The sequence below is a fragment of the Anolis carolinensis genome, chromosome 4 (genome assembly GCF_035594765.1).
Source record: "Anolis carolinensis isolate JA03-04 chromosome 4, rAnoCar3.1.pri, whole genome shotgun sequence".
Classification (NCBI taxonomy): domain Eukaryota; kingdom Metazoa; phylum Chordata; class Lepidosauria; order Squamata; family Dactyloidae; genus Anolis; species Anolis carolinensis.
Window position 1 is genome coordinate 46,557,767 of NC_085844.1, and position 15,483 is coordinate 46,573,249.

Sequence of the window (15,483 nt, forward strand, 5' to 3'; positions counted from 1 at the left end):
ACCACATTGGTCGACGGCGCCACACCTCCCCGTGGGTGAAAACCATAAGTTAGCTCAAATGGCGTATGCTGACTAGACGTGTGCACCGCATTGTTGTAAGCAAATTCCGCCACCGGTAACCACTTTACCCAAGCCGTGGGTTGATCTAAACAAAAACAACGCAGATACTGCTCTAAGAGCCCATTAACCCGTTCCGACTGTCCATCCGTTTGCGGATGGAAAGCTGAAGACACGTTTAACTTAGTCCCCAAACACTCATGGAAGTGTTTCCAAAAGCGTGACACAAATTGCGGAGCCCTATCTGAAATAATCACCTCGGGTGCTCCGTGCAAACGATAGATGTGCTTTGTAAATAGTAAGGCCAACGTAGGGGCCGCCGGAATGGTTGAACAAGGAATAAAATGAGCCAGTTTACTAAATAAATCCACCACCACCCAAATACAAGTATAACCCCCAGACTTAGGCAAATCTGAAATAAAATCCATGGAAATGATTTGCCATGGCCTCTCCGGAACAGGTAAAGACGATAACAACCCTCTAGGGCGCCCAACAGGCGTCTTACTCTGCTGACAAACGGCGCAGCTGTCACAAAAGCGCAGAATGTCTTGCCGCATCTTTGGCCACCAGTAGCTCCTGGTGATAAGCTGTACGGTCTTGAACCTGCCAAAGTGCCCAGCCATGGGTTCGTCATGGTGGGCTCTAATCACCTCCAACCTGAGGGTCCCTACTGGTACGTAAACCTGCCCCCTACGCACCAATACCCCGTCTTGATCCTGGAGATGCGGCAGTATGGTACGGTTACCTGCAGAGAGCAGCATCAGTTGTTCCTGAGTCCACACATCATCCTTCTGAGCCTCAAGGATCTGGTCATGTAACCCAAGCTCATTATCTACAACACACAGAGAGGCAGTAGGCAAGATGGTCTGACATACTACCTGCTCATTGGTCTTAAATTCCGGCTTGCGGGATAAAGCATCGGCCCGCAAGTTTGCCTTCCCCTCCACGAACTGCACCTTGAAGTTAAACCTGGAGAAAAACAAAGCCCAGCGGATTTGACGCTGGTTTAACTTCTTTGCTGTTTGCAAGTGCTCTAAGTTCTTGTGATCAGATCTGACCACGATCTGGTGCCGTGCCCCTTCAAGCCAGTGCCGCCACACCTCAAACGCCACCTTAATCGCCAACAACTCCTTCTCCCATATGGTATAGTTCTGCTCGAAGGGTGTTAGTTGCCGCGAGTAAAATCCACAGGGACGCAAGGTCCCTGAGGAATCCTTCTGAGACAATACAGCCCCCAACGCGTAGCTAGAAGCGTCCGCTTCTACCACGAACGGTCTGTCAACATCAGGATGGGTTAGTATGTTGTCCGATTGAAAACTAGACTTTAGTTGTAGAAACGCCTCGTGAGCTTCCCGCCCCCACACAAATGGCTGTTTCTTGCGCAGAAGCTGCGTCAAAGGTACCGTGAGCTTTGCAAAATTCGGAATAAACTCCCGGTAGTAATTAGCGAAACCCAAGAACCTTTGTACATCCTTCTTAGTCTTCAGCTCCTGCCACGAGTTGACGGCGTCAACCTTATGTGGGTCCATTTTAAGTTCCCTACCTGACACTACATGACCTAGGAACTCCACTTCAGGCACATGAAAGACGCACTTGGAAGCCTTGGCGAAAAGCCCATTAGCCCGCAGTCGGTGCAGAACCTGCTTGACATGTTGACGATGTTCTTTCTCGTCCTTAGAAAAAATCAAGATATCATCCAAATAAATCACTAAAAATTGGTCAATTAGGTCCCTGAACACATCGTTCATGAACCTCTGGAATACCGCAGGAGCATTACAAAGCCCAAAAGGCATGACTCGGAACTCGTGGCATCCGAAACACGTGTTAAATGCCGTCTTCCATTCATCCCCTTCCCGTATACGGATTAAGTTATAGGCCCCCCGCAGGTCAAGCTTGGTAAAGACCTTAGCCCCTTGCACCCTTGATAACAGTTCCGAGATTAAAGGCAGCGGGTACCTATCCCGAATGGTGTATTTGTTTAGGATCCGATAATCGCAGACCAACCTAAGTTCCCCAGTCTTTTTGGCTACAAAGAATACCGGTGCCGCAGTTGGAGAACTAGATGGGCGAATAAACCCCTTGGCTAAATTTTCATCTAGAAACTCCCGCAAAGCTTGCCTTTCCGGTACAGTCAAGGCATACAGCCTCCCTGCTGGCAGTTTCGCACCTTCTGCCAACTTGATGGCGCAATCATATGGCCTGTGCGGTGGTAATTTGTCCGCTTCTCTTTTACAAAATACATCAGAGAACTCCCCATACTCAGCAGGCACTCCCTCCATATCAGAATGAGTAACATTTAGAGTGCAACAATCCTGCCTCTTTAAGATCACTTTACGTGTTGCCCAATCTACATGTGGGTTTACTACAGCTAGCCAATCCATCCCCAGGATCACATCATATCTAGGCAAGCTCGTAATATCCCACACAAACGTTCCCGTTACTCCCTGCACCTCCCACGTTACTGCTGAGGTTTCATGGTTAACCACCCCAGTCTCCAGCAGTCTCCCATCTGCTCCTTCCACCCACACGTCGCATGCCTTGCGCACTCTAGGAATGCCATGCTTCTTAGCAAACTCAATATCTACATAGGAGACCGTAGCCCCTGAGTCCAGCAGTGCCAAAGTAGAAACAAGTTCCCTTCCCCCAACAGATAATGTAATGGGTACGAAAACATGCTTCCTCCCCTCAGTTGACTGCTTGAGGAGCCCTAGTGCGTTGGACTCACGTCGCACTAGGGCTGGCCTTTTCCCGAAAGCTGGGAAGGTTTCACATTACAATTTTTGGCAAAATGCCCAGCATTCCCACAGTACAAACACAAGCCCAGCTGCCTCCTACGGCTCTTTTCCTCTGTAGACAGCTTTTTAAAGACCCCAAGCTCCATGGGCTCTTCCCCCATCACCACAGGTGCCCTGGTTACATGCATGGGTGGCGCACACATTGCTTTTGAGTGTTTACGAGCCTCGAACCTTGCGTCTAAACGCAGCACCTTAGCTACTAAGGCGTCCCAGCTTTCAGCCGGCTCCAAGCGTGCTAATTCATCCTGGAGCATATCACTTAACCCGGCAGTAAATAAAAGCATGAATGCATTTTCCCCCCAATCCAGCTGGTGGCGATACAGGTTAAACTTATTTAAGTAATCCAAAACAGTCCCCTTTCCCTGTTTCAACCGATACAGAGCCCACCCAGCGTTCTCCGTGCGGAGAGGATCCCCAAAAGTATCAGTTAACAACTTTTTGAAATTATTCAAATTGTCCTTGACTGGGTCATTTCCCAAAATTAAATTAGTGGCCCATTGTCCTGCGGGACCGGTCAACAAACTCAAAATAAAGGCCACCTTGCTAGTGTCTGTAGGAAAAGCATGAGCACTGAGCTGAGAAAAATAAAGCTCCACTTGTGCCAAAAAGGTTGGCAACTTGCACCTGGTTCCGTCAAAGCGTTCAGGAGTCAAAACATGTCCTTTCACAGCCTGAGCTGTTTGGATAACGGTAAAAGCCGTTTGCAATTGGTCTACTTTGGCCCTTAACTCATCCATCGTCTTCCTGACGGGTTTATTGCTGCAATAAACTTTTTATGGGCGTTGGGCAATCTGTCAAGGACAGAACGCCACAAGATTCAAAGTAACAGAGTTTATTAGATTACAGAACTCAAAAATGCCCGTAAAACACAAGGGCCAGGCAGTTTTTGCCTTTAGGAGCAAAAAGGGGCAAAAGTAAATGTTCAAAAGATAAACCGGATTAAACCGGAGTTTAATCCGGGTAAAAACAAACTGCTTGCTTCAGCCTGGGTATAAACGAAACGAAAGCCAAGGAACAAAAGATACAAAGAATGCAACTAATTGGCAGCAGATTCCTCTCTGCTGCCAACACTGTGCTTAGAGTAACTTGCGTCGCTCCCCCACACACACAGCAGACAGGATCTCCAACACGAGTAAATCAGCCAAGGATTGTAGCAGTTGAGTAGACCAGTTCCGTTCCGTAGATCAAAGCCAGAAGCAGACGTTTGTAGTTTTTCCAAGTCCAAGAAGGGGGGAAGACAAGCCGTGGTCAGTTCAGTCCGAGTTCTCAAAGCAGGAGATGGCGTCCGTCAAGAAGACGACGGAAGGTCAAGCTAATAAGAGTAAGCACAGGTTTGCACAAACAAATGCCCACACAATCCCTCCCGCCGTCTGACCCTGGATTCCAATCAACTTACGTCACAGCACAGGAAAGCACACAAGTCTTCAGGGAAGCGTCCCACACACACACGGATCCCAAGCGTTTGCCCAGATTACCTTGCCCAACGCAATTTGCAATTGCTCTCAAGCCCCATTTTATGCCAGTTACAAATCTTCATCACTGTCAGCTGTCCTCCTTAACCCGGGCGTTTCCTCATCACTTTCCTCGTCAGAGCTGGAACACCTCTGACTACGCCCAACAGCATCTCCAGCTGTGGATCCCGTCCCATCCCTCCAGCTAAACCATGGGTCTAATCCTGAAGGTCCCCATTCATCTTCTGTCCCATCATGGCCAGTGGCACCCACTTCCTCCCTTACCCGAGTCCAATCCATCTCATCCTCCTCTGAGCTAACCAGCCCCTCCTCCATTCTCTCCGTAAACCCTTCGAAAGACTCCTCGTCAGATGGTGCTGCAAATATGTCTCGCAGTCTTTTTCTCTCTCGCTCCTCGAGAGTATCTGACTCTCGAGGAGTCTTACGCCCACGTCTGTCAGTAACAGAGCCATGAGGCTCAATCATAACAAAGGCTGAGTTATAGTACGCAAATGAGCAAATACTATTATTTTAGATAAGATCTCAAAACAACTGCGTTTTATAGAAATACTGGCCTAAATCCAAATGTTAGTTTCAACTTGAGTAGATAAACTGAATCAATGGAACTTACATAAATATTGACTTACTAAGTTCCCAGTGATGCAGTGAGTTTACTCTAGTTGGAACTAAACTGGATTTAGGGTGATTGGTTATTATATCCCCGGTGGTTAAAAGCACTATAGAAATGCACTGTAAAAAAGATTTGAACATGAAACTTGCCAACTAGGCTAACAAACCAGAGTGGTCGCTCCTTGAGATGAATGTATCACACTGTAGGACTGAATATGCTAATATAGAATACTAGATCAAGCTAATTAGCTGATAGTTTTTTGTTGTTGTTGTGAGGATCGACTTGAGAAACTGCAAGTCACTTCTGGTGTGAGAGAATTGGCCATCTACAAGGATGTTGCCCAGGGGACGCCTGGATGTTTGATGTTTTACCATCCTTGTGGGAGGCTTCTCTCATGTCCCCGCATAGGGAGCTAGAACTGAAAGAGCTCACCCGCTCTCCTTGGATTTGAATCCCCAAGCTGTCAGTCAGCAGTCCTACCAGCACAAGGGTTGAACCCTTTGTGCCACTGGGGGCTCCAGCAGATGGTTAAAGATGGCATTTATCTGAACTGCTGCTTAGATTGCATAAAAACAAATGAGTACTCAGGATTGGATCAGACCAATTTTGTTCACAGAGGTCCAAATAATTATCTGCAGTAAGGCCGCCAGCAGGATACAATTAGGAATACTGCCTTGATACTGGAAATAATATATAGCCACCCTGACTGGTAACCACTGATAGCCTACCCTGCATTAATATCTAGTCAATTTTAAATCTATCTTGTGGCACAGAGTTTCTCAAAATAACTATGTGTTGGGTTAACAATAAGCTCCATTTATCTCTTTTGTGGGGAAAGCATTAGAACACACAATAGTATAAGTTCATTTTATTAATATGTGATTCTAAAACCTGAATACATCTTTGTGCATTCAACCCCAATGTGAAATTATCAATTAAATGTTTATACAGTGGATTCTTCTTATACTGCTGATATTAAAGGGCACACTTCTTACAAAAAGAATTGTCCTCCAATGCTCCATGATACCCTTAAGGTAGTATGAGACATATTTGTATTATGCTTTTAGGATTCTCTGGGCTATTTTAGCCCCAAGAGAAGCCATTTTTAAGAGCAAAAAGTACCTGGAAGTCACTTCTGGTTTTCGAAAATGGCTTCATTTCGGCTTTAAAAGGCCCAGAGCCTCTCCCCCTACCAAATGTAGTGAAAATACTCCATAACTTAAGACTGTATTTGTAGATAAAATATTTTTCAACATTTACCAAAGTTACAAAAGAGATACCCATATGGAACTTGTGGGCTGCTTGCATGCCCAAGCTAGTTTATATTAATGTGAAATAGTTTTGCCCAGGATAACAAAAAACATCAGCAGAATCCATGGCAAATGGCTACCAAATTGCCTCTTATAGGTACTTGTTGATATCACACCACGAGTGTAATGGTACATGCCCACCTTTTGCCATTAACTCCGTTATTATATAAATAGGTTCTTCTTTGGTGACTACAGCATACAGCCTAACCAGCTTGTCATGCTGTAATGTTTTCATGAGGTTGGCTTCTTCTAGGAATGATTGCACAGACATAGTGCCAGGTTTCAGAGTTTTCACCGCTACTTTGGTATTATTATTGTAGTAACCTGAAATGAAAGAGATTGGTATGGGAAAAATCTGGTATGCCAAACTGTCATTCAAAGTCTGTTATGAGAAATAATATATTGAAAAGTCTAGGAATTAGTATTCAAAGAGGTCACTGAGTGCCCAGGACATGGCTAAAATATGAATACATTTTATTTTATAGAAGTTTAGAAAACATACTTAGGATGAAAATAAGATTCAAAAATATTCAAAAACTGTTTGAAAAGGTGTGTCTCAAATGTCGGGAACATCAGAGAATCTTGGACTGATGAAAATCTTTATAGTTTGAGATTTATTCTGCATACAATTCACACTTCTCTATACAGAAAACGAAAATGTCTATGAAGGAAACAACATTTTGCACAAAATTTGGCAAAGACAGCATTGGTTACTATGGAGAACTTTTTCTGCATAAAAATGCAGATTTTGCACAGAGTAAGTTTGGGACTAGAAACGGCCTTCAAAAACAGTGCAGTTTTCAAAGACTCTCTTGGAGACAAGCAAATTGCTTAATTTCCTAAAATTGCTCATTCCTTCCTTTGGTAAAAAAAAAAAACATCAGCATAGAATCACAGGTCTAAACACATATACACCTTAAGCTGCTTTTAGTCTCTGTTGTAGAGAGAAAAAATGGAGTATAAAAAAACATCATCATCATACACCTGGCCATATACTGAAATAACATTGTTCAAAGACATTGTATTAATTCAGCTTGTATGGCTTTTATGTTCCATTTTGGATCTAAATTGTTTTTATATTTGTTTACAGATCAGCAACTCAGAGATACAGTTGTTATGTGATATCATATACATATTTTAAATTAAAAAGAACTAACATATAGTCATATGTATCTTTCAGTACTAGGGCTAGGGGAAATGAAGAGGAATGAATGGGATTTCATGACATGAGGCTTCTGGTAGTTTCAAGTCCAAATGCCTTTTCTGATTGCAGAGTAGAAAACTAAATAAAACAGGATATGGAAGTCAAGTCTCTTTCAGACACGCAGAAGCTAGCACCCCTTTATAAAATTACAAAACAAGGTCCTTTGAACCCTTTCTTTGATATCTTTTGCCTACACTTGCTTTAACTTGGTTCCATGAATAGCACCTTGATTTGAAATAGGGGTGGGCAAAGAGGATCCCTGAGGTTACATGAGGGTAACCTTTCAAGGATGTTTTTATGGTCCTCGGTGTTTCCAGTATCTCCAACACTAACCTTTTGCTGGCCAAAAAGGGCAATGAATTAAATTACTGCAACAAAACCCCTCCGGGTTCAATAAGTTACCCTTTAAAAGGCTTCCTTGTACAGTTTAACATTTTAAAATACCCATGTTTGAGAATTAGAAATGGACTTTTGGTCACCTCAGATTGTTTTAGGCCTTATTTTTTCATAGTTCATGTGCTCGTTGGAGGGTCACTCAGCATGAAGTGGCCTCCAGACCTGGTACAAGTGGCCCAACTGTGATTTAAAGCCAGAATTGGCAATATCTGCAAATCTAGGAAGTAAGGGAAGTTCCTGGCTTTGAAAACAAAAAGGGTTAAATATAATATTAAATAGCTCGGGGGGAAGGAGATTGTGAGTATTTAAATGGTGAACTGTTGCTCCTGAAGGTTTCCAGGTAGGATACTTCTCTTCCTTTTCTGGCTAGAAAAGTGCAATTTTGGGGTTCCTGGGTTGCAAAAATAATTTTGGGGGCCATATGTGATCCCCAGCTCCTTTTACAGGAACATAATTGTAAAAAGTATGTTAAATCTTGATGATCTTTAGGAACTGTAGACAGATATAAGATAAATATTGATATACTTTTTACACTGGGGATATGATGGCATAGGAGCTAATATATGGAATAGAAATAATCGTACCCGTGCAGTTGTATGGAACTAGTTGGGCATACAATGGCTAGATTTTATTTTGCTGATCAACACAAATTATGCAGTCATCTACACACTAAATTGAATGGAGTTAAATTTTGTGTAGAAATGTACTGGCTAGTACTGGATTGCAAAAAAAAAAATCACTTTTCACCTTCAGCTGAACTCACATGTGCATCCCCACACACATACACACATGCACTATTAATTTTGTATACCAGCTGAAATACAGTAAGAAAACTCACAACACATTATATAAAACCCATAAGAGAATCTGTGCAATTATGTGGACTTGTTCTTGATCAGTTATGAAAATTGGACATTAGTTCAGATATTGCTGACTCTCGACTAATGGGTGAGTAATGCTGGGAACTGCAGTTCAGCAACTTCCAGGTCACACAATTCTCACTCTTGTTCTTCTTAAAGAATACGGGACTTTTCTAATAATTAACATATAGCTATATTAGGGCCCCTTCTTTTATGCTGCCTTTCTTGCATTCCTTACCCAATTCCACAAAATCGGTTTGACATAAACAGTGTTGAGTAAACCTCTGCATCTGATACAACCACTAGTCTCAGAGAAGGAAAATTCAATAAAACTCCACATTGTGTTTATTTGACTTAAAAAAGAATTGGAACCTAGGTCTGTTACTATGCAAATCAACTTTTTGTGTATTAACAGGGAAAGGAAGTGTATAGTTCGAGCTTCACAGTGAAATAATTTTACCCATAACGTAAGAATAACCATGTGAAGCCAAATTTAGACGTCAAGAGTATCATATAAACAAGAGGAAACACCTTGAACCAGACACACTCCCTTCTACTTTTCTATACAGGAACTTCCTGAAATTAGTTCTCTCTTCTGCAGATGAGATCCCAGTAGTCTCTGCAAGTCAACGCAAGATACAAGCAGTCTTTTCATATGAGATTATTAAACATCATGATGTCACATGATGATGCTATCCCAAAAAGGATACTGCATTTGGAATTTCTATGAACAAAGATGCCTTTTCTATTTTAACATAAAAACTTCTGCTCTTGTGATTTAAATGAAGAGGCAAGGGGCTCATTAAATTTGAAAGAGATGATAGAGGAAATGAATACAGGCAGTACAGCTGAAGTCAGATATCAGAGATAGGGAAGCCACTTGGTGCCAGAAAACAGGTTCAATTCAGTAAGCAGTAATTTCCAAACTTCTGTTCTTTAGAAATTTTGGATTTCAGCTCCCAGAATTTCTGACAGTTGGTCAAGCTGGCCAGGGGTTTTGGAAGCTGAAGTCCCCCAAACCTGGAGGACTAAAAGAATTGGGAACCCCTAAAATATTTTAACCTCATCTATATACTGGAATAGGAGCTACACTAGAGAAATGCTGCTGTTTTTCTTGCACAGTTAATCTAGTCTTACCCCAGCTGTCTAAGGCTATCTGTGACATAGGAAATCACAGATAAATTTTACTTTTCTACTTTCAGTTTCTCTTTGCTCAACCGTGGGCTCTGGAAACAGACCCAAAGCCCTTATAGTCAGTTCAGATGTACATATTAACCATAACCAGGAATGTCATAGGCAAGTAGTTGAGTTAGTCTATTGCAGCTTTGTGAACAGCAGTTATCACTTTTCTGTTCACTATAAATTCCTCTGCAAAATTAATAACAACTCCAGAACAACTAAAATTTCCAAACTGTATCTGGGATGGGTCTCTTGGAACTTCAGCCCTGCAATATAGCTTGGATCAAGAGCAGGGCTAGGATCTCCTCCATTGCCTCTCCTCTCCCTTTGCACAGAGAAATTGGGGTTTGGAAAGCAGAAGAAGACTGGCACCTTCATCTTGTTTGATGCAGCTTTACCATACTTCATAGTCTTCCAACAGCTTCAAGTTACGTTTATCTAGCAATCCTAAGGACAGCACAGTATGTGGAGCGAGTACATAAAATCAGTATCTTACCCATCCAGACTTCTCCAAATTGACCTCCTCCAAGCTTTTTCACCAATTTTATTGAATCTCTGGGGATTTCCCAGGCATCTTTATCCCATGGTTTTTGTGGTTTGGGACTGATGCATGCTTTCTCCAACTTTCTGCATAATCCATCAGACTGCTCTGTTTAAGAAACAAACATCCTCCATTTGTACTTTATACAATATCAAAATATGCAACAATTAGGGGCATGCCTTCCCTATGGTTTGGATTTAATCTTTTCTTGCTAAAAGTACCTTGATTCTGAAAGCCCAAAGACTGCAAGAAAATTCCAAAAGATTGTTTCTGGTATATTTGCTGCCAGGATGTAAAATGTATGGCATATATTCTACTGCATCAGATTTTTCTGTTTCACTCTAACATGTTGCAGTAGTAAGAGTACGTAAGAATATCTCTATGTAATAGGAGTATTGGTACTATGGTACTATGGTACCCTTCACTACTTTAATTTGAACTGTTATTCATGGTAAGTTTTCCTGGCATCTTTGCTTTTATTTACAATCAACAGGTGCCCACTTAACTGTAGAAGCAAAAGCCATAGTTTATCTGTTATCAGAAACTAGTTGTTAGATCTCTGTCCTCTGAAAGCTTATTTTGATCACTAGAGAACTATTCAAGTGTAACCCTCATGTACTTAAGACATTAAAGTTTATATTTTAATTAAACATGGTTGTTTACTGGCAGCACATATTAAAAGAATTATTTCTCTACAGTATTCAAGATTTGTCCCAAGATGGACAGAAGTGTGGCTTTTTCAAACTGGTGAAAAGGTTATGTGTAGTGGAATGCAAAAAGAATGACAAACAATCTATGTTAAACAAAAAAAACCAACATGAACTAAGCTATAACAGCGGTCATGATTTTTCTTTCCCACAGCAAATATGTTCCCAGCACTGTTATAGCGTTGACACAAATAATGATAATGTTTCAACCTTATCACTATGTTCATACATATCTATAAATATTATTTATCCTTGGCAAGCAAAGGCTTCTTGTTTGCAGCTAATGGAATCTTTTGTTCACAGGTTGGTTTGTTCCATATTGATATAAGCCTTTTGATCAGAAATGATTTACTTCCATTTCCCATCCTTTACACTCAACTTTCATTAATGTTCACCTTGCACAGGCTTCACCCTAAGTCAGAAATTGATTTGACTAAACAGCTGCAAAATGGAGGGATATTTTTATTTTTATTAACAGCTACAGATACATAATCTAGTAAAGCTACTTACTTTGATAATGTTTGATCATGTCGCTGATACAGGGAAAAGTAATTCTTGGAGATATGTAATACCCTCCATTATCTAGGCTTCTGATTTTGTAGTGCTTGACAACATCACCATGTTGTGCATCTTGGTCTCTGATGGAGAGAGAGTAGCTACCTATGGAATTAAGCAAAAGATTATTCATTAAGTAGATAAAGTTAAGTACACTGAATCACTAATTTTGTTGATGTGTTCCAATTACTTTAATACTAAAAGAATATTTATGATATACAGTCTAGCCTATTAGAATAGCAACTGTAATCATCACCGAACTGGAGTGGCTATTGGAGAAGGAAGTGTTTCTTTTCACATAGCTCTGTCCCAAAGGCAGCTGAACTTGTGCACCTCAGGCCCGAGTATTTGTACAGACGATTTTCCCCCCAATTGCCCCTCTGAAATGGTAGCATATATTGCTCAAAATTGAAACAGGGAGTGAGCAATATCATTTATAGCTTTAATTCTAGCCAATCTGGGGAGCTGTGGCATATCCTTTTCTGCATATCATCTCTGTGCCTCTAAGATTAGGGACAATATTGCTCCGACTGAAGTAAGTTATTCTAATAGATACTTTTGGTCTCAGTGCCTGGGCCCTTAACAGATGTCTTTCTTTCAGTCCCATCACCTTTATAGATGCCTGGTGGGATATGAGCAAAGGCTTTCATAGTGTTTGCCCTTGGGTCTGGGACCTTCCTTCTTATGGAGGCAAGAATGAACCTCTCTTTGCTGTACTTCCATTGGGAGGCAGACTTTTATTCCAACAGGTTTCAAAGTATTTTGGGAATTTTTGAGAAGGTGAGGTATTGTTTTCAAATGTATTTTTCAAAACTGTTTTCTGTCTTTTAACTGAAATATTTTAAATATTATGAACAGTTTGCTTCAATATCTATGCAAGTTTTAACTGTATTATGATTATGTTAATTTGTAAGCTTTCTTGGTCTTAGTTTTGGGGGAAAGGTGGAGTATAACTAAAATAAACAATAACAACACAACACAGTGGGATATAAATATTTTGAATAAATAGTAAAGATAAAGGTTTTCCCCTGACATTAAGTCTAGTTGTGTCCGATTCCGGGGGTTGGTTCTAATCTCCATTTTTAAGCCGAAGAGCCGGCATTCTCGATAGACACCTCCAAGGTTATGTGGCCGGCATGACTACATGGAGTGCTGTTACCTTCCCACTGGTAATTAACCTCATTCTCAGGAAGGAAGGCTCCGGCAAACCTCTTGTGAACAAATCTTGCCAAGAAAACCTCATGATAGATTCACCTTAGGATTGCCATAAACTGAAAATGACACAAGGGCACACAACAACACAATATAACAGATAATGATCTTAAGAGACACATCATCATAGATTTGATGTCCTGGTTTTTAAAACCTTTAAATCATTGTTACTCCCAATTAGAGCAGACCCTTTGAACCAATGGAATGTAAATAAGTTCTGACTTGTCAATATTTAACAGATCCAATGGGTTTACTCTAATTGCAACTAATAAATGTAGTTAAACGTAACACTTAAACAGTTCAAGGTAACTATACTGTCTACAGTGCTGTTCCTGTTTTAAACCCTGCCTGCTTTTCTACAATGATTTAGGATTTGAAAGTCTAAACCTGCATTTTGCCAAGCAAGACATGATTTTGGGGGCCAAATTTAACCCCTTGATATGCCCATCGTTCTTTTGGTGAACATAACTGCATTTAAAAGACTGCCATTAACTGATCACTACTACAGATTTTATGTACTTATAAATACACTCATTTATAACAACATTTTGAAAGAACTATAGAAAAAAAAAAACCATCAAGGCAGAAGTTAAGTTTACATCCTGCTCCAGTGAAATTCTGAAAGTGTACCTTTTAACGTTTCGCTCTCCCTGATAAGGAATGCTCCAGGAGCATTTCCTGGTGCTAGCAGTTGCCGTTCTGCATCTTTCCTGGTTATGTCTTTAAAGAACCATCTGAAAAACATTGTGGGAAAAGAAATTATATCTTTTCCTTCTTTCACTATTAGAATGTGAAAAAAATGATAGCCATAAAGAACAAAAATACACCTACTCTTCAGTCTCCAAAGTATTGACCTTTGCAACATAGTTGCTTGGGATGAAGCCTTCATTTTTAGTCACAAGGGACTTCGCTCTCCACCATTCTCCATGCCTAAGATGAAAAAGGAAGCCACATCATATGAATAAAGAGACCCAATACCTGCCATCTTGAGCAAAAATACTTTTAGTAAGGGAAACAATTTGATGGTTTCAAATATGCCTAGTAGTAAAACGGGCTTTGAGCACTTGGATACATCCCTCAACATTGAGAATCTACCTCTAAATTGATTAGAAGTATGTTAAGAGCAGCCCTGGTGAAATGGATGAAGTCTGTCTAACGCTGAATAGCACTTGCTCAGGCCAAGCAAATGGCTATGGGAAGTCAGACAGTAGTAGGACCCTTCGGCTTGCATTCTGTACCAACTGTATGCTGTCTCTGAAATGGAAGGAAATAGTTATCCCTCCACATTTGTGGTTCTGACTTATTTGGATTTGATTATTTAAGGATTTAATTAAATATGTTCTCTCTAGATATATCTAAGTCCTCTAGTGTGACTCTTAAAGGTAACCTCTAACGCAATTTTATGTTCACTTTCCAAAAGAAGTTGACCATCATACTCAAAGACTCAGAAATTCCTAAAGAGGTATTCTCTTTTTTAGAAAGCAACTTCTTTGTTTTTAGTTTTTCACTTAAATGGAGGGTCATGTGCCCCTAATCCCAACAAATGTGGGGGACTGACTGGACACAGTCATTATAATGGAATGTTTGCTATTATATATTTTGTTGTGAGCCGCCCTTAGTTCCTTCGGAGAGATAGGGCGGGCTATAAATGAAGTTTCATTCATTCATTTATAATTTAAAAATACTGATAGATTAGACAGATATCACCTATATCTTTCAGTGATATCTGTCTTATCTCTTTTAATGGCCATCCAAGTGAACAGCCATCACTACCTCTTACAGTAAAAAGATGCAGTCACATACCAGAATTGGTTTCAATCCACTACAACACAATAATTCATTTAACAAAAATATACAGTTCTGACCTGTTGGGAATGGCACAAACAACACAATCCTAACTAAACTGCAACATACATATAATTTGGAGTTATTTTCTAAGAGCAAAAAAAATTAAAAATCAGAATAAGGAATATTTCTGTATACTTACTCCTCCAGAATTGTCATCCTCTCTCCTTTTTTGAAGGATAAGTCATCTTCATGAATCCCATCATAAGGATACAAGGCTACTACAAGAGCCCGATGCTCCCTGTCTTCTTCTAATATAGAATATGAAGAAAAGTCATTCCTGATCATTTAACAATTTGATAATAAATGCTTAATATGGCAATTTGTGTCAGGAAGCAATTTTCTATTAGAAACATACCTTCTTTAGTGAACCTCTGACCTGGTAGAAGTATTTCCTCATTTGCCTGGAATGAGAACAAGAAAATCAATCAAACCATTCCAATAAAATCACTCGTATAAAATTAAAAGTTTTAAACAAGTAGTTACTATGTATTTTTGTTTGCTTTTGCTTTTTAAAAATATTGACTGTATGAGCTTGGTCAAGATTTAAAAGCAATTGATAGATCCTGCACTTCAAGTTTTAAAACACTGAAGTAATTAAGAAATTTATGTTAGAAGCCTGGTCATAGGGATTTAAGAGAATTAGCCTTAGTGGGGTTTTTTTTGGGGGGGGGAGGGGGAATGAAAGAAAATCAAACATGTTGTTGCACCTTAAAGATTAAGATGTTGATTATGAATTA

At 40.4% G+C, this 15,483-nt stretch overlaps 1 protein-coding gene across 6 annotated transcripts in view; it reads right to left on the bottom strand.

Moving 5' to 3' along the window:
* Positions 1-15,483, bottom strand: part of lyn (LYN proto-oncogene, Src family tyrosine kinase) — a 58,038-nt gene that overhangs the window by 15,387 nt on the left and 27,168 nt on the right. For all 6 annotated transcript variants that reach the window (XM_062980352.1, XM_008116177.3, XM_008116175.3 and 3 more), the window contains 7 exons: positions 15,102-15,147; positions 14,886-14,994; positions 13,730-13,828; positions 13,529-13,632; positions 11,642-11,791; positions 10,380-10,532; positions 6,386-6,568 (listed from right to left, as the gene is read on the bottom strand). In XM_062980352.1, coding sequence (XP_062836422.1) covers positions 6,386-6,568; positions 10,380-10,532; positions 11,642-11,791; positions 13,529-13,632; positions 13,730-13,828; positions 14,886-14,994; positions 15,102-15,147 — 844 coding nt within the window. The remainder of the gene's footprint in view (positions 1-6,385; positions 6,569-10,379; positions 10,533-11,641; positions 11,792-13,528; positions 13,633-13,729; positions 13,829-14,885; positions 14,995-15,101; positions 15,148-15,483) is intronic.